Raw genomic sequence first — 27687 nt, 5'->3', positions numbered from 1 at the left:
CACGTTTCCTGTAACCAAAGTTTTGGAAAAAGAGTAACAGGACAACTGAAACCAATTGGATCAAACACTCGTTGCGCAAAGGACAAAACAACTCTTCTCGTTACTTGTTCAGGAGGTTTCTCACTTAATTTTAGATCACAAAATAAAACATCATCTTGCTTGTCCCACAATAAACCTAGAACAGATATTGGTACACATTTCTGTTCTTCCTTACACAAGGTAGTATGCTCCGACCCTCTTAACTCAAATTTTCCTTCAGCCATAATGTTCGTTGCTTGTTCAATAAACTCTTTCAGTTCATTTTCAGAATCAACGGATGTTACACAATTATCAACATACATGGAAGTTTTAAGCTTTTCAGTTACACTACTATAAGGATAATTGTATTGTTTCAAGTGGTGGTCTATTACAGCATGCAAAAGAAAGGGACTACAGTTAACTCCAAAAACCACCCTGCGGTGTCGAAACACTTTAATCACCTGTTCATTATAATCTTGCCACCACAAAAAACGAAAGTAGTCGCGATCTGCTGGATTAATAGAGATTTGTAAAAAAGCTCTTCTTATGTCCGAAACAACACCTATCCCTTTCTTTCTGAAATTCATGAGAATGGCAGGAATAAGTTCCAACATATTAGGTCCCTTTGCTAGACAATCATTTAAGGAACGAGATCCCTTTTCTTTACAAGAAGCGTCAAAAACAGGCCTAACATTTGTCGTGGAATTTACTTTAAAGACTCCCCGATGAGGTAAATAATGCCCTCGATTACCTAACTCTTCTTCTGGAACTTCTTCTATAATTCCCTCATTTTTCCAGTCTTCAAAAATTGCGCTATACTCATCAAACTTTCCATCCGCTATTAATTTCTCAGTTGCTTTTCTTAGTCGCTTCTCCGATAGATCTCGGTTATCGGGAATATCACTGTTACCATCTAGCCAAGGTAAACAAGTCTCATATCTTCCCTCTTCGTTAATAGTTACAGTTTTCTCAAAATGATCTAAAACCGCTGCGTCTATTTCACTTTTTCTCAAGGTTTCACAGGGGTCAGAAATTCCTATGGCTTCTAAATTCCACAAATCTGCTAAACGTGTATTTGGATTCAAAAGAGTAAGAGTCACCATAGAATGAACACTTTCACTCATATGCTCGACCAATTTTCCGACTACTACCCAACCTAGCACAGTTTGAATAGCAGTTAGACCACAATCTAAGTGATGCAAAGTTCCGGTATAAAGTTTACCCATAACATCAGCACCTAGCAATATTTCGATTTTTGGAGAACCGACACCAATATCTGAGACAATTATATTATTTGCCTTCAACTCTTCAAGCCAAGGACCTGGTTTTAGTTTTGGTATGGGATTACAAATAACACTTTGATCCAAAACCTGTATTTCAACTGCACCATTACCTACCTTACTTTTCAACATTATATTGTAACGTTTATGTTCTGTTTTCTTCGAAGAACCACCTCCGAATAACGCATGTATTACTTGTTCAGTTTTCACTGGTGTGTAACACATCTCTTTAGCAGTACTAGACAAAATGTAGGATCGCTGAGAACCTGAATCAATAAGCGCCCTTACAATGCGCCTTTTACCGTTAGCTTCCAACACTACAGGTAAAGTTTGTAACACAACATCTTGTGTACAACACTGATTAGACAGGGTAGCTTTAGGTTTCTCTTCTTCCTTTTCCGATTCGCTAGTATCCTTACGTTCGGACGGTAACTCCGCGCACATAATCACCCAATGTTTTTGTTTACAAATAACACACTGCACTTTTGCTTTGCACGCCTTTGAAAAATGCCCAACTTTTAAGCAAACAAAACACGCTTTTTTCTTTTTTACGAGTTCTTGCTTCTTGTTTAAAGAAAGCTTTGAAGCATGAAAACATTCCTTACTTTCGTGATGCTTATCACAAAAAATACAACTAACAGAATTTTTATTTCGTTCACCCACAAACAATTCACTCGCGGTCATAACGTGCTCCTCTTCTCTCTTCTTTTTCTCCCTCTTATTGGAAGCTTCCATTAACTTGAAACCCGTTTTTGCAAGTGATATTCTTTCCTCACCTTCAACTTCCGCTCTCAAGAACGCCAACAAATGGTTTAACTTGTCACCATATGTTCTTTCTTGCCCATCCTCGCTACTTATTGTGACACTAGCATTTCTCAACCACACTCTTAAAATGTCCTCTGGTATGCACGATTCAACCAATGGAAATAACATCGCAGCATACTTATCAGTAGTCATTCCTATGGATTCTAGTGCTCTCAAGTACGATTCAAGTTTATCATACAACTGTGACGTATCAACCTTGCACTTTGTACTTGTAGCGTTTTTAATGACTAATCCAAGCAGTTCCCTCACATAAAATTCTATTAATAACTCTTCCCTACCAAACCTATTTTTCAAACATTCAATGACCTTAGAATAATTCTCTGCTGTAGGCGGGAAACTATCCACTATTTCACGAGCTCTGGATCCTTGTACCGTGGCTTGGATCAAGTACTGGAACTTGTCTTCTTCTTCCATTAATCTATCCTCATGAATTCTTTTAAACTGGCTCCAGAAACTCAACCAGTTTTTAACTTCACCTCCGTATTTTATTAGTTCAATTTTTGGCAGCTTCAACTTCCTCCTTGAAGTAGGCGAAGACACCACTGACACTTCACTACCTTTGTTTGACACTGCACGTGCACTAAAAAACATTTCAACCTCGATACGAGCGGCGTCCATCTTTTCTCTATACTCTTCTGCCTTACCGAATTCCTGTTCAAAGTCCTCCTCTGTTTTCGTAGAATCTTGCAAAATCAATTCAGTCACTTTCCCGGTTAACTCTTCTAGTTCACCAGATAATCTTTCTAACGTAGCGAACTTTGTCCTTACAGATTTTTCTGAAACAGGTTCTTCTTTGAGCACTACTAACAAGGCATTGTGTGCACGGGTGAAAGATGCCCGTACTACTTTTCGTTTTTGTACCAAGGATTCCATATTTTCTTTCTTTGTATTCACACAAAATTACTGAGACAATAATTTGTACTTTCTTGCAAGTTTCTATCACGTCTCGAGGTCACCAAAATGTTAGGAACAGAATTAAACTACCCGTTTAATCTTCCTCTAAAAACATGTTGCATTTTTGCCTCCTTTATTCTCTACTAAAACCACAGACTACTACACAGACAAGTTTTTCACCTCTTGCTACAACAGTTTCTCACCTCTTGCTACAAACTTAACAAGTAGTAAGATCAAGCAGATATCCATGAATACATATACAGTATGATGTATATCAGGGTGGAACATATAAACTGGTTGAGAATGGCTAACCTTGTGAAGAAACAAGGGAAACAGATGATCACAGTGGCTTTAGAGTCAAGACGCACTGACGTTTACTCTCCGAGATTGAACTAACTGGCTGTATCAGTACTCTTATGATGCAAAGCTAACCTTGAGATAAAAAGTGAGTTTAATAGAAAGCAATAGAAAATTACTCTCTGTGTTGCATCACCCAATGTTCCTAGAATGAGAACATTTTAATACATAAAAAGTAGCAGCGAACACAATACAATAACCAGTTTTTACAGAACGAGGAAGATTTTACATATATGACCTCATACTAGCTGAAATGCACAGAATAATAGGTTTATCGAAAATCTTTGAATTCTCTATCATCCTTAGGAGGCATATTTAAATTGCAGTCATAAATCCAAGCTGCACACAACTGCTAAATAAGTTGAAAAAGTGATTCTAAATGGTGCACCCGTTCTATGTGAAAAAATTGAATCCCCCTTTTCCCCTTTTGAATATACATTTGAATAAAAGTGCAATGGTTAAAACCCAGATCGACTCGAGTGAAAACTATTTCAAACGATTCAACGGTATGGAGTATAGCGGATAAATGTTCAAACAGACCTTCATATATATATATATATATATATATATATATGCAGTATATGTTTAATCGCTGAATTTAATATATGCCACAACAATGGAATATTTTTATAAAATGAGATGGAATTTTTAACTTCTTGAATTAAATTTAAATAGCTGTTTATTCATGTTATATATATGTACATTAGTTGAGTAGCAAAATTTTAACCTAGGGACTTGACTGAGATGATATTCTAATAAAATATGATATTATTTAAAAGTGAAATTTTAAAATTTACATAGGAATCCATTAGACAGGGTCTGGTGCATCTTGTCCCTAATAACTAAATTATTAAAATTAATAGAAAATGAGAATTTAAGTAGAGGAGGGTAAATACATGAAGTAAAATATATATTGGTAATAAGGGGAGGGGGGAACAATTAGGGATCGCAACAATGCAACTTTCATATGGGATCCGCAGTGACTCACCTCTGGCGCATGTGTCTTTGATCCGATCCCCGCCAACTAAGCTTTGTGGTGGACAAACACCCTGGACGTGGGTTTTCCTGGAGTTTTCCCAGTTCCTTCCTCTCTTCATTCTACTATTGTCATCCACCTCATCATCAGTATCTATCTCAGCTTCGGAGGATAATCGTAGAACGTTAAACTATACATAAAGGTGTCACAATATTTTGTGAATAGATTTCTCACATCAAAATAAGAAAAAGAAAAAGAAGTCTGCATGGACCTGTGCTGAAAAGTGCATAGTTTCTGAGTTATAGGGTGCCGAAAACGTGAAACAAGTGAACTTTAAATTTCATAGCTCCACTATTATGGGACCTATAATAGTCGGGTCAAGACATCACTGAGGAACTCTTACGTGAAGTGTCCAAATATCTATGTTTAAGAATGCTCCAGTACTTCCACACCAATTTCTAGCGAGGTAGGTGGAGATCAAATACTCCGAAACAACCTATCTAGAAATGATTCTGCAAATACCAAAGGTTCTGAAAGATGGATATTTGAATAGTTCATATACTAGTTCCTCAGTGATGTCGTGACCCGACTACGATCGGTCCTATAGCAGTGGAACTATGGACCTTAAAAAATTCATTTTTTCACGTTCTCCGCATCCTATAACTACAAAAGTATGCACTTCCGACTACAGGTTCATTTAAAGCTTTTTCTTATTTTGAAGTAAGGAATCTATTCCCAAAATGTTTGACAAATTTTTGTAACACATTATAAAACTAGATCCCGTAAAATCTTGTAGGTAAATTTTGTAGTACATTATGAAAGCAAATACAAGCTGATAAATAACAAATAGGTACTGAAATTTCAGAAAAGAGGTCACAGAATTTCTGAGAGAGTGGAACAGTAGCATTAATTCATTGTTTGTTAATTATGCGTATTGATTTGATCTTGTTTTGTTGCCCAGGTTTTGTAGTTATCAAACTTCCGCGTGATAGCTTCAGAGTGTGAACAATAATACAGGGTGATTTTTTCTTTCTTTTTTTTTAAACTCTCAGATTTCATTTGGGTCTAGAATTTCTAAATGAAGTCCGAATTTCTTGTGCTTTGTGGCAAATGATCAAGGAAGGATGGGAGATTTATGGGACTATGTTTACTGGGGTAATATCGAGCATGCCTCAACAAAAACAGCAAATTTTCGCCAGTCTACCTTAGAATTGGGATGACATTTTTTTTTAGTTTTGAAGCGAAATTGCAGAATACAAATTACGTGTTAGTGGTAACACCTATAAATCACATGTTGAATAGCTGTAGCCTTTTTCTTTCCACAAACGACGGAGAGATTTCTTGTTGCGACCTAAGGAGTCGATAACTGACATCTTTCACAACACTCACATGTTTCCATGTCTCACTCAGAAGCGATTCTGTTTCTTCCAATTTATTCACTAGTGACCATATTATGTTTCTTTCTCGGGCAGAACTTGAGACAAATTTGTTTCTAAATGTCCTTTGCGTAGCAACAACAGATCCTGTTCTCCATAAACTTTTAACGATAAACTTATGTTGCTCCAAAGAGTACACTATTCTCACTGTGTCCTGATCATACTCACACAGTAGCACAGAACTACATCAGAATTCCCAACACAACGGCCAAGCTTCCTGTTTTTTCTTGACCTTGACGAGGTTGCTATCTATGGAAGAAAATTCAAACCTCTGCACCGCACCTAATTCTAATTGTAAGATACACTGGCGAATATATGTTGTATTTCTTGATGCATAGACGATATTGCCCCGGGGGGAATTTAAACCAGTAAACATAGTCCGATAAATCTCGCATCCTTTCTTGATCATTTGCCACAAACTGCATGAAAATCGGACTTTAGTTAGAAATTCTACACCCAAATGAAATCCATGAGTTTTTTTTAAAAAAAATAGCCTGTGTTTAATGGTTGGAAAACAATCTACAAAGGGAAAAAGTACGCAAATACGCCGTCAGGATAGTTTGTAGTAGAAAAGTTGATATAATAGTCTACAACATTTTTTCAATTCAGCATATCATTTTGTTACTTATATAGTGTCGCTGTACCTTCAAAAACCGCTATGTGCAGTTTTTGATCAATATGCTATGTTTGCAGATATAGGAGCAGTTTGATGTAGAGCATGTCCCTATAAGGACTCTTGTGTGATATCATTTATTTAAGAGATAAGTACGTCGTAGATCAAAACCTGCCGTCTGATGTTGCGATCGAATTGCTCCTACCATTTTCCGCTAAGTGCCAACAAAGACACACAGCAGATTTTGTTAAAATGGTAGGGCGCCCATACCTGATTTTCTTTCTGTCGTATAGCAAGCAATGCATTCTTTTTTATCTCTTTTATAAAATCTTGGGTGTAAGATATAGCGGTTTTTCAAGGCGCAGAGATGTATATTCTTCATACTTACGCACTTAAAAAATTTACAATATGACTGACCAGTTTTTGTAATTGCTTTGTTCATAAAAGGAATCAGAATCTATTGCCCTCTATATATTGTAATTGAATATTTGCTAAATTTTGTACTCAATTTCTTTCTTTTACGTCTTCCGTATTAAATATATTTAATGCAACATAATTTTCCACATAAGTAATTTTGCAGCATGTATCATTTCCATGTGTTAATATTCTCTACCGATATTTCCACATTTCATGTTTCTATTTTTAAAATTCTATGTTTTTAAGTTGTTTTGAAGCGTTTTATGAAAGAAAATAGATAGGTTTCGACAATAAGTACACAAAAGTAATGTTTTTTAGTTTTCATTTTATTTAATCTTTCTTGTTCAAGTAGTTGCGTACGTTTAAGTTTTACTGTATTTCAAATGATATCTTTCAAAAGTAAACTTCAGTAACTTCTTTGTTGTAGTTCTTTTGTGTATAATTGTTGTTTTTACTAGTATTTTTTTTTACTTACACTAGTTTGTGTATTATTTTGTTGCTGAAAGTGTCGTTTTTTGTTATTTATTTATTTATTTTGTTTGTTGTTTGTACTGTGTGTTGTAAGGGTTAATACTGTATTTGTAGCTCAGGAAGAGGATGGTGGGGCGGCCTCTGGTAGCGATTTAGAGGAATATTACGAAGACTACCACCTACCAATGACCCATGAGAACGTAATGTCACGGCAAAAGAGCTTTCGGAAGAAGTTGCGTGACGTCACGGTTGAGGATCCGGAAGCGGCTCGCATTGAAGAGGTGGTAAAATCTGGGGAACTGAAGAGGCATTACAGCATCCGAAGAAAGATTCTGCCAGACATCGCTCGAGGGAAGGGAATGATCACATCAACTCCTGAAGACCCAGAAAAAGTGAATGGTTTTAGTGTTAGTATCGGAAGTTCCGTGACGTATGAAGAAGAAAATGGCTATGAATCGATGATTGGGGAGGACACTCTTCGAAAAATTCAGGAATGTTTCGATAAGGAAAGATTTAAAGATCTGTTTTCTTTAGCTGGTCGATTACAGGACCTTCTTTCATCATCGGAGATCGAAGAAATTGTTAACAATAGTGACTTGTACACGAATATTCTTGGAGACGAAATTTTACAGGCCCTTTCCTTTTCCATACACCCAGAACAAGAACTGAATGGAACTCCAAACGGATCCGCTCGGAATTCTTCGCATGTCCCAGGAATGGATTCATTGGATCCTGACTCTGGTTCTGATGGCTTCACCTTCGTTCGACGCAACTCGAAACGCCTCAACAAGAATGAAGGCGACAGAGTTGTGGAAGGCTTATTCGTTGAGAGCCGAGGCCAGCCGACCAATCCTGGTTTGAAACGCCTTGAAGTGCCAGATTCCCTTTTAGACGAAGAACCTTCAGCTGGCATCCAAGTCAGCAATAGTACCCCAGGTAGTAATCATGTGGGAAACGTAAATGGAAGTGAAAAGAGTCCAGAGAAGTTAGAGAAAACACCAACTCCTTTGACGCCAATAGTGTCAGTGAATGTTACCAGAGGCATTCCCAAGAAAGCAACAGGTTTGTTAACCTTGACCTTCATGGCTAACTCTGGTTATGGTGATGGATATCCTTGGTTGTGGTCTATTTGTATTTATTGTTTTCTATTGTGTTGTTTTAGACACTTCCATGTCGGTGCTTCCTTCTTGCGTAAATTCCATTATGCTACTTATAAAAATAATTGTAGTTGTAACATTACCATTGTTTCTGAATACTGATTTTTCTCAGATATATCCTCGCTTATTTTCTATATTAAGACTCAATTGTTGTAGACACTTATGGCATATGCATCAAATTTAGTTCAAACAAAAAACATGGTTGTTTTAGGAAAAATATAAATCTAAAAATTAAGCACTAAGATCCTGAAATCTAAAGATGCCGAAATAATTGATTGAACCGAAAGAAATATAAATACTTCTAAATCCTTGTCCGATCGACGCTGGGGAAATCGGAGTTCTGCCGTCAACTGGATAAGAAATACTGCAAAAATTGACTTAACGTTACACCATGTATTGACATTTGATATTCAATTGGTATAAGTAAATAAACAGTGGCTGAGAATTCGAGTCAAGTTCGGGAATGAAAAATTACACCAATGCCGTGCTGGAGGGCGAGGACGACGGCCCCGGGCGCCAAGTAGAGGGGCGCAAAATTTGGGAGGAGAAAAGAACAGATATATAAAATGGAAACAAAAAGTAATAAAAAGTGCTCCAAATCAAGGAAAAGCAGGGTTAATTTTTGAAAATTTTCTTAGTCTTCGCGCCAATCATGGTGGTCCTTCGCGGCGGGTCTGATGGCCTCTCTCATATGTACGACGGCACCGTCGTATTCTCTCGCCCTGAGCGCTGATTTTTCACGGCACGGCACTGAGTTTCACATTAAATAGTATTGATAGAACTTTTTACTATTTTTGAGTGTAAAGAAATTAATATTGGAATAAACATGTAGTTAGGCAGCGGACTCCTGAAGAGTCAGAGAGATGCGGAAAAGCTTTACTAGGTAGAATTTTCAAGAAAAATAGAAACTTTTTTGAAACTTGTTATTTTGGTTTATTTTCATTAATGACTTTAACGTCCCGTTCAGCAACGAAGCTATGAGTGGGGACCTCCTGGTTAACGTGGAATCCGAACCACATGAGCTCCCGCCGGGAATCGAACCCGGGTCTCGTACGCCAAAGACTCATACGCCAACCGCTTAGCCACGAATGAGCTCTATATTTTCATTAATGTTTCGAAACTTCTTCCTCTTATTGTAGTTCAATAGTTTCATACGTGATTGTGCGGAAATTTTGGAAGTTGCTTTACTTTATGGTATAGTATTTTCAAAATTATGTGCTAATGTTAAAATAAATAAAAATCAATGGATGATAGACAGTATATTAACAATAGGGTGTAACTCAAACAAGTATCAACAAATTGTAAAATTCTTAAAACTTCCCAAGAAGGTGGTCATGGACAGTGAGAATGAGTCTTGGACTAAAACAACACAATTATGTCGTGTTTCCTATCTGCTATTATACGAAGGTGGTTTGTGTCCTTTTGCATGTTAAAATAGAATTTTTAAATTTTTATTTATTTATTTATTTATTTATTTGTTTATTTATTTGTGCTCTGGGTTTATTTATCTGGCGACGTTTAACACTATGTACGTAGTTACTAACATAAAATGAGTGTGTATATTAGTGAGTGAGATAAACGTCTATTTCCTTTCTGAAGAGCTATATAACACTGTCTAGACGTAGTTTCACATTCTGCTTGAACAAAATAACCGAATACAGTATAATAAAATGCTCTGGTTTGTTTATGGTGAAGGAAGTAGATTAGAACTACTTTGTTAGATGAGAACTTGAATAATATGGAAGATTTGTTTTTAATTAGCAAATGAGAAAGTTGAAGAAATGCAGTTGTGATTAGTAATCAGAAATAAAAGTTAAAGGCTCGTAATTTGAGCAGAATGAAGTCATAAATGATAATTTTTTTGTCTTTGTTTATTCAGGCAGATTTTTGCTCTTGTTGTTGGTTGTCTTATTTTACATATAATAACGTTCTGTTGTTACGAGAATGATTGTAAATACGGTGTTAGATAATTAACCCCTTGGGTACCAGTGACATCCATGTGGATGTCATAAAATACTCCGTTGCAAAATACCAGTGACTTCCATACGGATGTCATAAAATACTCTTTTGCAAAATACCAGTGACATTCATGGGGATATAATGAAAACGTATCCTCTATTAAATGTTATATTAATCCTTGAGATGATGAAATTTTTTAGTGGATGAAAGGCACGAGTTAATTCTACTATTGCTACTTAGATGACAGCACGTTATTGACAGAAAAGCAAAAGAAAATAAAAGTTTTTTTTTTTTCAGTAGATGGCAGGCCTAAGGGAGCATTCAATTACGACACGTGTTTGTTTTGACGGTAAACAATTAGCAAATTCGAGATCCGAAAAAAAAAAAAAAACTTTGTCTTTGATCTCCGATCAGTGGTGCCAACTTGAAGCAGCATAAAATCTCTTCAGAACATCAAAATTTCCCTTTTTCAGTCCAAATGTTCCACAATGCATTTTTTTTTAAAATGAGTAATGTGAATACTCTTCTCGCACGTGCACCATAAATATTCCCTATATAAAGTCAAGTCTAGTCTAGTCTTTTAACAGTAAATGAAAACCTGGTATTACAGAACGCACATAGGAAAATGACATCTGGAACGCAAGTGGGTAAGCAAGAGAACAGTTTTTTTTTTGTTTTGTTTTGTTAGTGTACTCTATCACCACACTCAAATACAGCAGCGTCAGAGTAGCAGGGCAACTGAGACTTGTTGCTTTACGATGAGGCTTTCGATACTTTCGTAATTACAGGATAACTTAAAGCGTACGTTACAATATTAGAACTACGCAGAAACTGAGTTTTGTGAGTATTACAATTCTTTGTTTTTCATAATATGTTGTGATTCAGATCGTCGATTTTTTTCAGTCGATAATCATATTCTGCAGAGCCCTGCAAGGCCTGCAATACAGGTAGGTCTCCTTTCCTGAATGAGGAAAGTCAAATTGTGTATTACGGCAGTTATTTAGTTCATTATAAGTAGAATAGAAGAATTATCAAAATACATAACACCATATTTTACTTTTGTGCTGAAGTCTTTGCAGTTAAGTATGGTCACCGTTTGCGGCATACTGCTTTCCTTTCTCCCAGTGTTACCATACGCGTAGCAGCCAACATATATATATATATATATATATATATATATAAAACAACTTCTGTTATGGAAAAGATGAAGTTCAAATAACAATTCACGAAACTATAATAGGTTTAGTTTAATATTTGTTACCCCTTCCCATCGCAGGGTCCGCGGTGGCTCAGTGGTAGAGCGTTCATCTCTGGTGCTTGGGGTCCCTGGTTCGATCCCAGCTAGCGCCAAGTAAACTTTGTGGTGGACAAACACCGTGTGCGTGTTTTTCCTCGGGGTTCTCCCGTTTCCTCCACTTTCTTCATTCAACCTTTTACTCATTTCTCATAATCACCGTCTCCTTTAGCCTAACCGGCATAACGTGGGACATAAAAGTAAAAAAGTTAATTTATTTTTTTTTCCCACCGCACTTAGTTAAGAAATTTAGATAAATCTCTCCTGAATTCTTTTCCACCGCTGTGCGAGTAATTTTTAATTTACATACTTCAGGAAATAATTTGACAATGAAAGTATGTCACTGGGATTTTAATAACAGTCTTACCGTATACAGAAGTGATAAAAAATTCTGTATAAGTATATGTATATGTAATGCATTTACAATGTATTTATAAAATATCCGTCAAATAATCCCATGAATAATGTAGCTTAGTAATGATAAATAGTGCCTTAACTTGCATTTGTATCTCCTACAATATGCCATAACTACTTGTAACTTAGTTCCTGTAAGTTTTTGATATAGTTTTCAGGGGACCCGAAGTTTATTTTTGCAGGCGGTCCCTCATAGTTATCGTTAAAGCCACTGCAGAGTATCCTTTGCATAGGATAGTATCGTACAGGATTGTACCTTTCTTTGGATACTTGTATCTTGTGAAACTTCTAATATAGTTTTGGATGTAACATTCTTTCTGTATGAATAAGTTACTGCAGATGTCGGCATTACCACAAGATAGAATTAACGGTTGATTTTTCGCTGCATTATTATAATGTTTTCTATCATTCCTTTAAAGGTCGCATAATATTACCTCATTCTTCTTTTGCAAGAATCTTGCGTAGAGTTTCTCAGTAACTACACTGTATAATTGTTGAGGGCGAGTTTTACCCTCATGAAACGCAGAAGAGCTTAAGTCTAAATGCTAATAATTGAAGAATCGTAATACGAATCGTAATTATAGAACATGATTGATCATGTTCTATAGCACTGTGTTAAATGATAGTTTCTCTACTGGGACCGTACTTTTATCATTACATTTGTCTTCTCTGTGTGAAACAACACGTTCTTAGAATCAATAGATCTACAAAAAATCTTGATACCAAACTGAGCATGTAATAGGAACACATGGTTATTAATATTAATTTTTAAATTGAAAGAATTAGTAACTTTGTCTCTCTTTTAATAGGGACACGAAATTACAAGAAGAAAATCCTTGTAAGTGATGATATCTTGAATGGACCAGACCCAGACGAGGACCAAAAATCTCTGAGCAGCCGATTAAGTGACCCCGATGCAGACATGGTATCGCCAGATGAGGACGACTTGAATGACATTTTGACCCCAGATCTTGACACACCCGATGAGTTGGAAGACTCGATATTGGAACGTAAGTGCGCTACTATATTTGTATAAATTAAGTAAATCAAATACTGTATTTCATAATTCAGTAGGTACTTCAACAACATATTGTATTGTTTTTGGGTAGACAATTTAATTATTGGATGCTTCTGCATCTCAAGAACCCCTTTTTAACCAAGTGGCCCTAGATTGAATCTCTGGTGTGGGGTACTAACCCGACTGATTCTGTGGAGCTCGCTTGAAACAGTAGATTTCGCTTCGTATAATGTGGGCAATGAAAAGGGACGGTAAATTGTAACCAAACGATCTTGCGCACACTAGCGTTTATGTTTAATGTATTAGATGATCTTTAGAAGGAAATAAAGAAATACATGCCGGAGTTGGAGTAATATTAATTTCTTAGTATATATATATTATAGCACAAAGTATGATGTTTATATTCGCTGTGCTGTGTTGTAACCACTGTGTTTAATTTCTTTTAAGGACTTGGGGCTCCTGCTCCCGAACCCATTCCTGAACTGACTGCAGCAGAAGAGTTGGCGGAGGAACGGAATTGGAGGAAATGCATAATAGCTGGCTTGGAAAGGCGGATAGACATGAAAGTTATAGAACCATACAAAAGGGTAAGCATTGTTTGGGTTGTGCGCACTTTGATGTAGAAATTATTTTAGAATTTTTAAAATCAGCTCCAATTGTACATAATTTTTTTTTTGGTACAAAATGGAGTGATTCATTGTACAGCCCTATTCAGAAACTCCAAGCTTCAGCCTCTCTTTAGTAAGCTCTGTTCTGTTCATAAGCGGAAATGATAAATGTGAGTCTGTGCCTGTTAAGATCTTTATTCTTTCGAGCCAGAATACTAAGTTGTCCTACATGCGGTGGTGAGAATGCAGCCTTTCAAGAAAAGGTGGGTAGCCACTCTTTTAAACAAGACTGTACGTCGAAAACCTTTAATATATCGGCAGCCACTAGTCACTTAAGAAGTATATCAGATGGATGATTGAAACATTTGTTATGAAAGTTTGTATTTTATTAGATTTGGAAATAAGTATAAAGGTTTAAACGAAGTAACTATGAATACTCGAATTACCCGGAACACTTGAGGAACGTGCTATTTATACCCTGGTAGCTGGTCAGTATAATCCAAAGCACAATTTATAGTCTTCGGAGGATTTCCACTGAGTTGGAAAGCATGAAATATCTAAAATACATTTTTAAAAAATTTAAAAAACTTGCGTATGCGAACGAAAAATTATCAGTTATATACCGAGAAAGTTTGTTTTCTTTCTTTTGCATATTGATTGAAATTCAGTTTCCCTATTTTGCTTCAGCAAGCAACTTCAATGTAGTGAAACGAGTTCAAATGGGTCTTGCAGTTGAAATCAGTGCGAATGGGTACGGGGTCTTAATAATAGAGCGCTCAGCTTTGGTGTGAAAAATCGCTGGCCGTGAGAATTGTCATAATGAACAAAATTGTTTGTAGTTTCTTCTACAAACTTGGCTAGCAGTTCACTTATCCTAGTGTTGAATCCATGACTGGAAGCATTTCTGGAAGGCTTCTTTTGGAAGGGCGTTAGTCCTCTGAATGTCAGAAATGGTGTCAAAACGTTTTCCTTTAAGCACGGTTTTAATTTTTGGAAGACCACAAGTCACATGGTGCTATATCTGGTGAGCACAGTGAATGTGGACAGACAGGAATATTTTTTCGGCCAAAAACTCGCGGATCAAAAGCAAGGTTTGACACGGCGGGTTTTCGTAGTGAAAAAGGAAGCCATTTGCCCATGTAATCGGCGGTTAAAATGTTTTTCATCGACCCATACGGGATGTTTAGTTCTTCTGAAAGCTCTTGAATAGTCATTCGCCTGTTTGAACAAATAATTTCTGCCACTTTTTGCACGTTTTCATCTGTTTTTGACGTCGAAGGACGTCTCGATCGTCTCTCGTTTTCAACCGGCTCCTTGCTGCTTTTGAATTTCTCATAGGCCTACCACTTGTAAACAGTCTTCAATTCCACTACTTCAACACCATTACACTGATTTTAACATTTTGTAAGCTTCTTTGGCAGTTTATATATATATATATATATATATATATATATATATATATAAATAGCTTAGAACAAAACTTAATGTTGGCGCGCGAGACACTCTTAACATATCCTCCCTCTTCTGCTTCTGTTAGCCAATTAACATGTCACAACTCGTTTAAACTCTACATTGACTGTACCAAAGGTTTATGCTACCGGGCTTACTAGTTGAAATGGATACAGCATTGATAGATAGCAGTGTGCAACTACATTCACCTTACTTTTTGATCTCACCTTTTATATAACAGTTTGTCGTATTGTTGTGTCGATGACATAACAGGTTGCACGTTTCATTCCACAAGTTTTTTCTTTCCCTGACCTTACTGCTACAATAATAATGGGATATTGAGAAAGAGTATTTGTACTCCTTGGAAATCACAGCAAGTAGTTGTGTCTCATTTCTTAAGAAAAGGAATAATTCTTTCATTCTTTAAGAATATCTTCTGTATTAAACAGTATTAAACAGATTACAATATGGATACTTCTGAACATAGACGTCCAGTCTACCTTAAGTAGCTCTGTTGGAATAAAACTAGACCTTCACTAAAAACAGATGTATACTGTTGCATCGTTTGAATAGTTTTTCAATGTCTGTGAGAATGATTTTTCCACTTCTTAGGTTTCCGCGTGGATGTTCGACAACTTAAATTTAAGTATTGCTTGATCCCCTTCGTGGCTAAGCGGTTAGCGTACGCGCCTTTGGCGTGGGAGACGTGCGTTTGATTCTCGGCGGGAGCTCATGTGGTTCGGATTCCACGTTAATCAGTAGGTGCATCGCTGCTGAAAGAGACGTTAAATTCAAAATCAACTCAACTCAATTAAGTATTGCTTCCTCTATCGAAAATAAAGAGTGAGCCGTTTGATATGTCATAGAAATAATTGTAAAACATGTCACAGTTTTATAAATAGGTTGTGAGTTGGAAGATGGAAGAATCCACATCTTTTCCGTAGCCAGATAGTTTTTCTCGCCAGTTTCGTGAAGATGATGATTACTCCACAGCAACGTTCTCGGTACGTCTTGTACGCTTGCTTTGAGAGCATAATGCTTCATTGCGTATTTAGAGTGAAGTACAAGTATAATGAACCGCCAACAACTTACTGCTATAATGAACGAGATGTTACAATACCAAGTACTTCTTGCAACATTTTGTATGAGCGGAAGACGGCGGATAAACAGTAGCTAAATCGGTTCATACATACAGATGACACCCTTTCACATCAGTGACTCTTGTGAACACACACAATGTAATCATTTAGAGGACGGAAAACCAACATATCTCGTAGTAACTTGAGCAGTGAACCACAAAATTAAAGGGTGTTGGGACGTTACACATATGAAGGTGTATGCCCCTTTCGTTTTTCGAGAAGACACTTTTTGTGTTCCTAATTACTAGGAGATTTTGGAAATTACTACATCAAAGCAACGTGGTATTGCAACAGCATAATTTTTCATAATGTACAGTGCCGATGCATGAATTCCTCAACCAAACGTCCAATGCCCAGTAGTATGGCCGTGGTATAGCCATTACTTGTTTTCCAAATTCACCAGACGTGATATTCTGAGATATTTGCATCGAGTCACAAATATATAGCCAAAAATCAATGGATCTGCAAGATCTGCGATCGAAAATAGTAGAGGCGCTTGCACACATCACACCAGAAATCCTCAAGGGCATGTGGTGTCGCGTAACTTGTTCGTTAGGTATAAATTTTGTCGATTTTACCATGGTGGACGTGTGGATAAGTAGACTGTTTCACTCTTTTGTATATATATCTATAGGTGTACCAAGCTACGAAGTCAAATGTGTCGTTTATGTTCTGCACACATTTTATTTTGTGAAATTTCAAACGGATCACCCTGTATTTTCTAGATTGGACAAGTGTCCCACCGTGTATCATGTTCGTGGGCTAGTGGTACCTCTTCTTGTCTTCATTTATCCGTTGTATATTTTGCTTTGCTCTGTCCCTGTGCTGTCTATTTTCTGGTGTTACAATACGAGTAGCTTGCCTACCACAATTCTTATGTCTTTTGGAGTTTACTTCAAACCATTGTAGTACCGCATGTTTTCTTTGTTCTTTCGGGGAAGAGGGGAGACACGGTGGCTCAGTGGTAGAGTGCTTACCTCTGGTGCGTGGGGTCCCTGGTTTGATCCCCGACCAAGTAAGTTTGTAGTAGACAACATCGTGTTCAAGGGTTTTCTCCCACTTTTTCATTCCACCAATTCTTTCTTCGTCATTCACTTGCATTAATCATCGTCTCCCATAGCCTAACAGACATAATCGTGGAACGTTAAACTCAAAGATTTCATTTCATTCCATTTCCTTGTTCATTCGCGCTTTTTCATTCCTCATCTATGTCCCTGCCAGAACATGCTTTCGTTGTGTTTTCTTTTACAGGATGACGAATGATTTTCCACTTTAGATCGGCATTAATTTGTCTTATCAGCTGCAAGTTTTTGTTGCTTTGTTTGCAATGACGTAGTTGTGTTCTGAGCTACGACCTTCCACTCCGTATAAACGGACATCTACAGACAGACATGTTCATGTGACGACGCAAATTAATTAATTAATTTTATTATGAAAATATTGTAAGCGGGCTTCTACCCTTTGGCTCAATTGGCATTTTGTATGTGCCTACTCCATGGTAATTCTAGCAAAATGTATCCAATTTTAACGAAACTTACTATACGGCTTCTTCCAGTCTTAAGAAACAAACCTATTTGACGTTTAAATCCATCAAGACGGGTTAAAAATCACCACATGTTGCAAATTTACACACACACACATATATATATTCTAAGAACAAAACCTTTTTTAAGTGCAACTTGTGTAAATATAACCGCTTTCCGGATCTGCCCCCGTGCTGTCCCACGAACGAGTACTTTCAGGAGAGGTGAACTTACCTGGTTAAGACATCAAAGAACATTTCCAAAAAGGGACTACAGAACTTTTCGCGGATGACCTCAGGTCTCAACAATGAGATGAACATCAAGCACTGAGAGGTTCGGATATCTCGTCTCGAAATCCTCGCGGACGTCCAGATGATCGCTCAGATCACGACACACAAAAATATCATTCGTACATGCAACGAAGACACATTAAATAAAATGATAGTATGCTTATGCGCTATGTGAAAAAAAAAAAAACCACTGATATGGGTATAGACACTTGACTATTTCCACAAACAAAATTACACTTCAACTTCAAATGTCTGATCCAGGTGGTCCATATTTGTTTTCGGTTTGCAATTTGCTGTTCAGAGTTTGTTGAAGAGGTTCATAGAGCCAAACAAAATGCATACCAAAATCAGTCAAATCTTCTGAGGATCTTTATGACAAAGAAAATTTACGTAACTTAAAAAGTATGGATCAGGGTGTCCAGAAAAAACAAATTATTAAAGAAATGACTTCAAATGAAACCAAAGTTGAAAAGTTCGAATTCTAATGTCAAACTGTAATCACCAAAATGACAGAAGATTTCAGAAAGATGCCCTGTAAAATACAAAACTACGTATGGTCTATTATTATTGAACCCTTGTCTAATTTTTCACCAACCAGAGCAAAGGAAACAAAGGCATAACTTTGTACTAGAATCGTTTCACCATAATAATAAAATCATAGATGATTGCTGAGAAGGCAAAAACACTATACGTTATGCTTTCAAATGAAGCTCCTTGATCTTAGAATTGAAGTACAAAACAATTTTAGAAAATGTATGTCTATTTTCAAGAGTTAATTTTATTCGTGTATAATGCAAGGAAGTAAACTTCGAAATCGTTGCAGATTATTAAATTAAGCTTGATGTTTTCACATAGGAACGCTGCAGTTTTTTTTTTAATAAATAAATAAATAAATAAGAACTTGTAGACAATTTAAGTGATTGGCTACTTGTTTAGAAGACAAAAGAATATGCAAACAAATATCACGTTCAAAATGTTTATAATACTCAAGCAACGTTAATAAACATTAGACCTGCCCACAAGAGATTTTAAGAACATCTTTAAAAATTAAGACAGATTCAAACACGATAGTGATAAGAAAAAGGGCGAAGAGAGAAAATTATCTTGAGAAAAACAGAAACTTAAGGAGAGTCGAAATGTGTTAAAAAATTAGTTAGGTTTGTTAGTTGTAAAGAATCAAAGAAATAGCGAGATTATGATATATATGCTTCTTTATGTTTGTGTTCAGAATGTCGAGATATTAAGAGATCGTTAGAGTATAATAATTGTCTGGTATTAATGTTTTAATGTGTTTCAAATATAGAAGTTTGACAAGTATTTAGAGTGGTAAAGTAAACTTATACTGTATTTAGAAAATTAAAAGGAGAGCATTGGACGTATTGGGGATGGTGGGCTCGATTAAAAAATATATATTTTTCTAAATCTAACCATAAACAATAAGTGCTCGTGAGCCAGGGAAAATATACTTACTTAGTCAGGGAAAATAGTGTCAGAATTCAGTGTGAACTCTGTTTAAAAGTTAAAGATAATACATTAAATTATTTGTCTTCCAGGTCCTATCTCATGGTGGCTATTTAGGGGGAGGCTCTCACAATGCAATAATAGTGTTCAGTGCCTGTTACTTACCGGATCGCAGCAGAAGAGATTACGATTACGTTATGGATAATCTTTTTCTGTAAGTTAAATATTTCAATACAGTGTATAAGGTAGTGTACTGGAATGGGAGGTATTTATAGCGAAATTGTGTATTTTTAAGTCTAGTGGTTTCAAATTTCGAATTTAATATTTCACTTACTTTGTTTATGCTCCCTTTTTCAACGGCTGAGTGAAGTTGTATATCCATCTTTTATTCACAGTTTGGATCAAAACTTCTGAAACTGCCCGTTTTTAAGTTTCCACATATTCTAACGTATTTTATTTATAAATAATTTCGTAAACAAGAAAAGTTTCTAAACTCATGTTTCATGAACATTCAGTAAAAAATGAAAATCACAATCTTGAACTTCGAAATAATTCTATAAAGTATTAAGTCTTCCAGTCTTCAGGGGGCCGCAGTGGCTCAGTGGTAGAGTGTTCACCTCTGGTGCATGAGGTCCTTGGTTCGAGCCCAGCTTGCACCAAGCAAGCTTTGTGGTGGACAAACACAGTGTGCGTGGGTTTTCTCGGGGTTAATCAGTTTCCTCCCACTTTCTTCATTCCACTGTCTCATTCATTTCTTATCATCGTCTCCTTTAGCCTAGCCGGCAAAACCATGGGATGTAAACATGAGATTTCATTTCATTTCATTTTTCTTCCAGTCTTCATTTCGGGACCTAGTTATTTTGACAAAATATTAGATTCGTATTTACTTTCCACCACCAGAAAGATTTTTTCGAAGTTCAAAATTAAAACTACTATGTTATTCTAATACATGAAATAACTATTCTGAAACCAAGTACCAACTTTGAAACTTTTTGTCGACCGTGTTTCTTAGAAAACTTTTTTTCTTTCCCCAGTGTTTATTGCAAACAAGTTAAAATGTTTGCAGGAAATATTCAGCAAAATGCCTGATTATAGGAACTATTCTGTGTGTTGCCGCCATGATTTCAGGGAGAAAAATAGTATTTTCTATTTCTCATTTTAAATAAGTAACGGGAAGCAGTTTTCTATATGTCATAACTGGGGTGTTAAAAAAAAGTAACTTTTTTTTAAAGAACTCATTGAGATGGACCAATTATTGTGCGAGTTACTGGAAAAAAATTCTCCTTTTCTTAAAAAGAAGATACAGATACCAATTTAATGGAAATATCTTTTAAAAAGAAAGAAAAAAGTGCAGTTTACCAGAGTAATATGGCATTGCGACACCTTTTGTTCTGAGAAAAACTATTGCTACGTGGAATGGAGTCATAGTGAACTTGAGTAGTAGGAGGAATGTTGGTGGTCGCACATTTCGCGTGCAGTGCATCACTCACTTCTGTGAGGGAGGCAAAAATCTGCCTCGGATTCGTGTTTCCAAAACGGACCACAATGTTCAATTATGTTCAGGTGTGGGCCTGAGGAGGTGTTCATCTTCGTTCCATTTTTTCTCAAACCACACAGCAACAGCCTCAGCTGCATGAAAAGGGCACATTATAATCGTGTAATATCACATCATTGTCCGCAAACATCTGGATCATAGGATGCTCATGGTCCCCTAAAATGGCGACATATACACGGGCAGTGACGCGATCGGTATGCATCAGCACATGACCTACTGAAAGTTAGAATATTACGGCCTGTATAATCATAGTCGCCGCCTTGTTTTACGGTTGGACAGATACACAGCGAACCACACACTTCTTTTTGCATCCGTCAACGGACACGGCCCTATTTGAAATAAGATGACTCATCCGACTATATACCACGTGTCACATGTTCCCAGTCACCAGCGGTTTATTTCGCGGCACGGTTGGCATCGTGCTAAAGTGTTATTGTCCTTTATCAGGTCATTTCTGACGGGGTCAGGTCAGGTCATGATTTTTGACGTACAAGGTGCTGCTTCAGTTCCTTCGTCACTTGCCATAGTCGCACAATGGTGACTGGTACAGTGACAGTCTGCTGTAATGTTCGGTGGGAGCTGTTATTGAGGATTTTCTTCCGACTATTGTTCCTCTTCGCTCATATGCTTTTGCCATGAGTTCTGTAGGCCATCATCATCGCGACTTGTTGCTGTTTTCGTGACGTTTGCATTACATAACTGAGCAATAGTTTGCCCTTCTTGGAAACCAGAGTGGTCATCACTGTACACTGCCATTGGAGACCTACACATCTGGCAAGTTTCCAACTAGATGTTTCCATTCAATTGGTAAAATAATAACGAATTCAAGAGTTATCGTGTGGCGTCACTCTTGCCACTTCAGATGTTACGGGTTGGCTCAGTTAAAGATCTCGATCGAGATATTTTTCTAGGTCTGCTGCAAGAAACAGAATTAAATAATTCGTTTTCATCCAAGAGTTATCCTTTTAATTAATGAACGGACGTAAGTCACCGTTATCCGTTAACATATTAACGAATTGAGCCCAGTGATGTGCCGTAAACTATAATTTTACGTCTACGCGATTGTCTACTGTAATCTATACGTAATCTACATTACACCTTTTCCCGTGTAGACTATGTAGACAACCACTATCAAATATAAGGAATAATTTCGTTGCTCGTTTGTTCATATTTCCTCATTCAGTTGTTTTGCTTCGGTGCAGCGAAAGATTAGGGAAACGACTAACATATAAAAAGTAGAGGGAATTATCTAATCTGTATGTTTACTCTGCTCTGCACATACCACTTCCTTAGATTTTCCACTTCGAGTACTGCTTTTATAATGAAATTTATAAAACTAATTCTCACCTGTGAGCTTTCAGTCTTGAATATGCTGTATTTGCCATTTTTTTCATGCATATTTTACAAAATGCATAATATTTTTAATTTTCCTTCATCAAGACGAAACTAAGTATTCGAAAGTTACTATTCGCTGGTCTAGGCATTTTATTTTGTACGCAATTTCGCAAGGTAACGACAAAATAAAGCTCCTTTATTGTCCACGATGCCATATTAAATTACGTGTTGTTGACATATTCTACATAGTCTACGTTGTTTACATTGTCTACGCATAGTTGACACGTAAACGTAAACTATCGTTTTTTACGCGTAGACGCACATCTCGAGCCCATGAACGAATGTGGCCAGATAATCGCTGTATCTATCTATTACAAAAGAAAAAAAATCCGCTTTGGTTAAACTTTTGCCGGAAGGTGTAACGAACGTACTAACATTTCAATATTATAAGTCCCACTTGCGTGATCTTAACAACCGATGTACGAACTTCTGACTTTTAAGTAATTTATAATAAAAGTTTTGTAATAAAAGTATTCAAAAAACTGTCAGGTGAGTATCATGATACATATACACTTTTCAAATTTCACGTGCCATTTTGTATGGTTTGATTCAAATTTACGTATTAGATGTGAAAGCGATTCGTCACATGTTACTGAAATTGCAACAAGCATTTGATGTGCTTGCTTGAGCTTTTTTTAAAGTAGAGTATTTGTGAATCCTACGTCGTCATGACAGTGCTACAGAAGATACAGAATTCTTGGTTAGGTGCTTCGTCAAGGAAAAGTACAAACAGTTCCACATTTTAAGACTAGAACCAAGACTGTCTATTCAGAAAGTGATGCGTAAGTATTTACTTGCTTACCGTATTTACGCGATTCTAAGACGCTTTTTTTTTCTGTTGATTTGTCGATTTTTTCCCCCTTCAGAATCAAGGTGCGTGCTATATTTGAGTTATGCAAATTTAGGCCAGATTAAATGGAATTTTGCCAAAATTTACTAATCCCGTTAGTCACGACTCTGTAAAGAGTGTGTATTTTGTGTGTACGAACCGAATACAGAACTAAAATCGTTCATTTTAAACGCAACAAAAACTCTTTAACCTTCGAGTAGTTGCGCCGCGGTCAAAAGCACCACAGGGAAATTATTTTTTATCGTGTGCCCACTCTGTTTGTTCGACAGACTCCACCGTCTAGCTAATCTTATCCCTCACCTTCCCGAACATTCCTGCTCAATCACTCCGTTATCCGTTGTTTAGTTTAACTACTAGTGATTGTTTAGTGACTCTGCGGTGCTTTCCACCGCGCGCGACTAACCATGTAATGTTTTTTCTCAGTGTTTCGCTCTGCACGTGACCTATCCTTTGGAGATGTTTTAAGCTTTATAAACATAAATATTATTTTAATGGACGGAAGAGAGGTCGACAGAGTTAACAAACTGATACCAAGTGTGAAAAAAGAGGAAATTAGAAATGAACATCTTAAAAGAACGGAGGGAAATGTTAGGAATGGACTATTCGGATAAATCAGCCGAGATGATCTCGTGGAAACTTTGTCTGAAGCAAATCATATATATATATATATATATATATATATATATATATATATATAAAATAGAAGTGAGTGAACACGAAAGGTAAAGTGAGGAGTCTGCTAGCGAGTCTGAAGATCTTAAACCCAGAAATGATCATCGATTTCCCGAATTTAGTCAGAGCAGGAGAGGACGAAATAAGCAACGACGAAGTGTAGAACAGTGTAAATTTGAAGATAACCTAAAATAATTCAATGTAGTGCTGTATAGGTGAAGTTTCAAAATAACACGACTGTAAAATAATTCAATGTAAATTTGATTTGAATTCAATTTAGCTCCCATTCCAGCATCAAGGCTATGTAAGACGTGGACCTACTGCTTAACGTGGGATACGAACCACATGAGCTCCCACCGGGAATTGAACCCGGAAGTCCTACGCCAAAGGCACGTATGCTAACCGCTTAGCTACGAGTGAGCTCTAATTGAATGTAAAATGCACTGTGAAGCTTCGTTTTATTGTTATGTTTATATAGTATTTATTTTACTAATATACTATTGCATTTCTAATTTTAGACAAACCAAAGAGTTGACAAAAACAAAAGATCGTCATCAGATTTAGAATTTTCAATAAAACCAGTGCGTAGTTATCTATCTAAAGAAATATGTAACGAAAAAAAAAAAATCCCAAATAAGAAATAAAAAATAGTACATGTCTAATTGTAGGTTCCTCTAATAGTTATTACTGTAAAACGTATGATAATAATAGAAATTTTACTCCCTGTTAATCAGAAAATAAACAAAATTACGTTTCTAATACAAGAAAAATGTTTAAAACGATATTTGTAACACATTATGTACGTGCGGTCCTTTTGACCGCGCGCGACTACTCGCGTTACTTTTTCAGCGCGACTTCTCGAGGGTTAAAATTAACCCGCAAACCACTAGCAAATGAAAGAGAGAAATCATTCTTGTGAATTTATGACAGCGGAGATCGATAATATGATACCGATAATGGATTGCTGTAATACTGAGGCAAGCAAGTGTTGTATAGTCCGCAGCAAAAAAAAAAAAAAAAAAAAAAAACCCTGCAACATGAGCATGTAAGTTTATTGTGAAACGACGACGTCTTTTGCTCCAAAATAAGTGTGCAGGGGAGGACGCCGAGGTTTCTCTGACGTGATTCGTGCCACTTAGACGTTATGTTGATTCCCTGCGCTGTTAGGCGTAGTTTCACAATAAACTTACATGCTCATGTTGCAGGTTTTTTGCTGTGGACTGTACCGTAATTACATTAGGAAAAAAAGTACCAGCAGACGCACATGAATGTATTGTAAATTCCAGCAGTAAGTTCAATGTTTCTTTTTATTTTCTCATAACATTATTTGTTTTCCCATATTATTATTATTATTATTATTATTATTATTATTATTATTATTATTATTATTATTATTATTCTTTAAAACCAATGCAGTGTAGGATTTTTACATTTCCGCCAAGGGTACGTCTTACATGCGAGGAATTTTTTTCACCAATTTTCCTTCAAAAATTGGGGTACGTCTTACATTTGAGGGCGTCTTAGATTCACGTAAATACGGTACTTGTGTTCCTCATAAAACCCATCTAGAATTTCTAGTAATATCAAACACCCAGAATTCTTTCCTCAACATCCAATATGGTAGTCGTCAATATTTTGGTTGCAACAAAAGAATCTCGAAAAGGAAATGAATTACTTAACAATAAAGTCAAGACAATGAAAAAAAAAGTACACTATAAGCATTTTCAATAAAATGCTTGCTCAGGTATTGGCAGGCAGAGGAGGGAAGGGGAGGGGAGAAATAAGAAAAGAAAAAAGAAACATTATGCAAGGAAACAGAGGTGGATGCAATACAGGAACCACGAATAGCCTTTTCCTCCGTGCTTTAATTTTTCCTTAGCTTCTTCCTTCACTTCCCTTCCCCACTTGATGAAACATTTTAGCGAAAATCCTATAGCATTTTTAGTATGTTTTATTATGTCGACTATTTTGTGCAAAGTAATTCATTTTGTATTTTCCCTTCATGATTTCTTTGTTCCAGCCACATATTTACACAGGCTGTTTCAAAACATCACTGACAACTTTTGGGAGGTGATTCCTGACAGCAAGGTAAGACAAAATGTGTAGACTAACGTGGGTGCACAAATGCTTCCTTTCGGGGTTAGAGGTTGAGAAAAACATGAAAAAATGAACTTTAAAGGTTCATAGCTTCAAAACTATGGAACCTACCATAGTGGGTCAAGACTTCACTTAGGAACTAGTATGTGCGCTATCCAAAAATCCATGTTTCAGAATCCTAAGCTACTCACGAAGTAATTTTTATAGAGGGAGTTTGGCTACAGATATATAATCTAAAGTACTCTCCAACTACCTCAATAAAAATTGTTGTGGAAGTACCGCAGGATTCTGAAACTTGTATATTTTGATAGGGTACATACTAGTGTGTAAGTAAAGTTTTAACGCGACTATGGTAGATCCCATAGTTTTGGAGCTATGGATCTTTAAAAGTTTTTTCATGTTTTCCGCAGCCTATAACACCGAAAGGAAGCATTTGTGCGCCCAGAATGGTCTATACTTTTTGTTTTATCTTGGTGTCAGAAATCACCTCCCAAACGTTGTCAGTGTTGTTCTGAAACACCATGTATATGACAATGCTCGTTCCTGTTCTCCTAGTACTGCCATGATATATAATAGAATGAAGAAGGAAGTAACAAATTTAGAGAACAGAAAAACTGCTGTTGAAACGTCCAAGCGAGGGCCAGAGTGGGATTCAGGATTTAGAACAAAGATACCAGATATTTTCTATGAGTCCAGAAACACGATAGGGAGTTCTACTTCATATTATTGAAATAATTTGTAAGTCCAGGGACTTCCTCAGGAAACTGGGACGCCTGTAACCGTATTTTAGAACAAAGTTCTTAATATTTGACTAATTGGCTGGAATGGGGTGGGTATTTATTTAGAGGCAGAGAACTTTAAATTGAAATAAAACGCAGAAAAATGTTTTTAATATCCATGAAATTGGCTTTTTTTTTTTTTTTTTTTTAATACATCATTTTATGGAATTAACGTTTGAATATGATTTAGGGCATGTGATCACCGCGCCTGGCGCGTACATGGCGTAATCTGGAGCTCCAATTTTCACACTTCACAGTAAATCAGGCTGTATTTCGGCAGTAACGCTTCGAATGTTGGCTTTCAAGTGTTCAATTATTTTGGTTTCTCGGCGTAGACTTTACATATCTCCAGAGAAAACAATCTAATGACGTCAAACCGCACGAACGAGGTGGCCAGTTAACAGATCCATTTTGTTAAATTAATCGTTCGTCAAATGTTTCTTTTAGTAAATTAATTGCGGCGCGCGCTGTGTGACATGTGGCGCCTTCCTGCTGAAACTACGTAACTGCAACATTAATGTCTGTCAATTGAGGCACGAAAAAGTTAGTAATTATGTCTGTACCGCTCACCGTTGACTGTAACGTTCTGACCAGCATAATTTTTTAAGGCATATGGACGAATGATTCCACTGGCGCAGTGATTCCACTCGATGCATGCTATCGTTTAGAATAAACGTATTGTGAAAAGGATCCATAGTTTCTTGAATTAATTGCTCTGATGGACAATTATTAGCACCGTA

General features: G+C 36.6%; 1 protein-coding gene across 1 annotated transcript in view; it reads left to right on the top strand.

Moving 5' to 3' along the window:
- LOC145672705 (BCL2/adenovirus E1B 19 kDa protein-interacting protein 2-like) overlaps positions 1-27687 on the top strand; it is a 108714-nt gene that overhangs the window by 55642 nt on the left and 25385 nt on the right. The window contains exons 6-8 of the mRNA XM_081741876.1: positions 12921-13121; positions 13577-13716; positions 19692-19813. Of these exons, the coding sequence (XP_081598002.1) occupies positions 12921-13121; positions 13577-13716; positions 19692-19813 (463 nt within the window). The remainder of the gene's footprint in view (positions 1-12920; positions 13122-13576; positions 13717-19691; positions 19814-27687) is intronic.

The sequence above is a fragment of the Thermobia domestica genome, chromosome 16, assembly GCF_964235325.1.
Source record: "Thermobia domestica chromosome 16, izTheDome1.hap1.1, whole genome shotgun sequence".
Taxonomy (NCBI): Eukaryota; Metazoa; Arthropoda; class Insecta; order Zygentoma; family Lepismatidae; genus Thermobia; species Thermobia domestica.
This window is presented reverse-complemented; position numbering and strand designations above follow the sequence as displayed.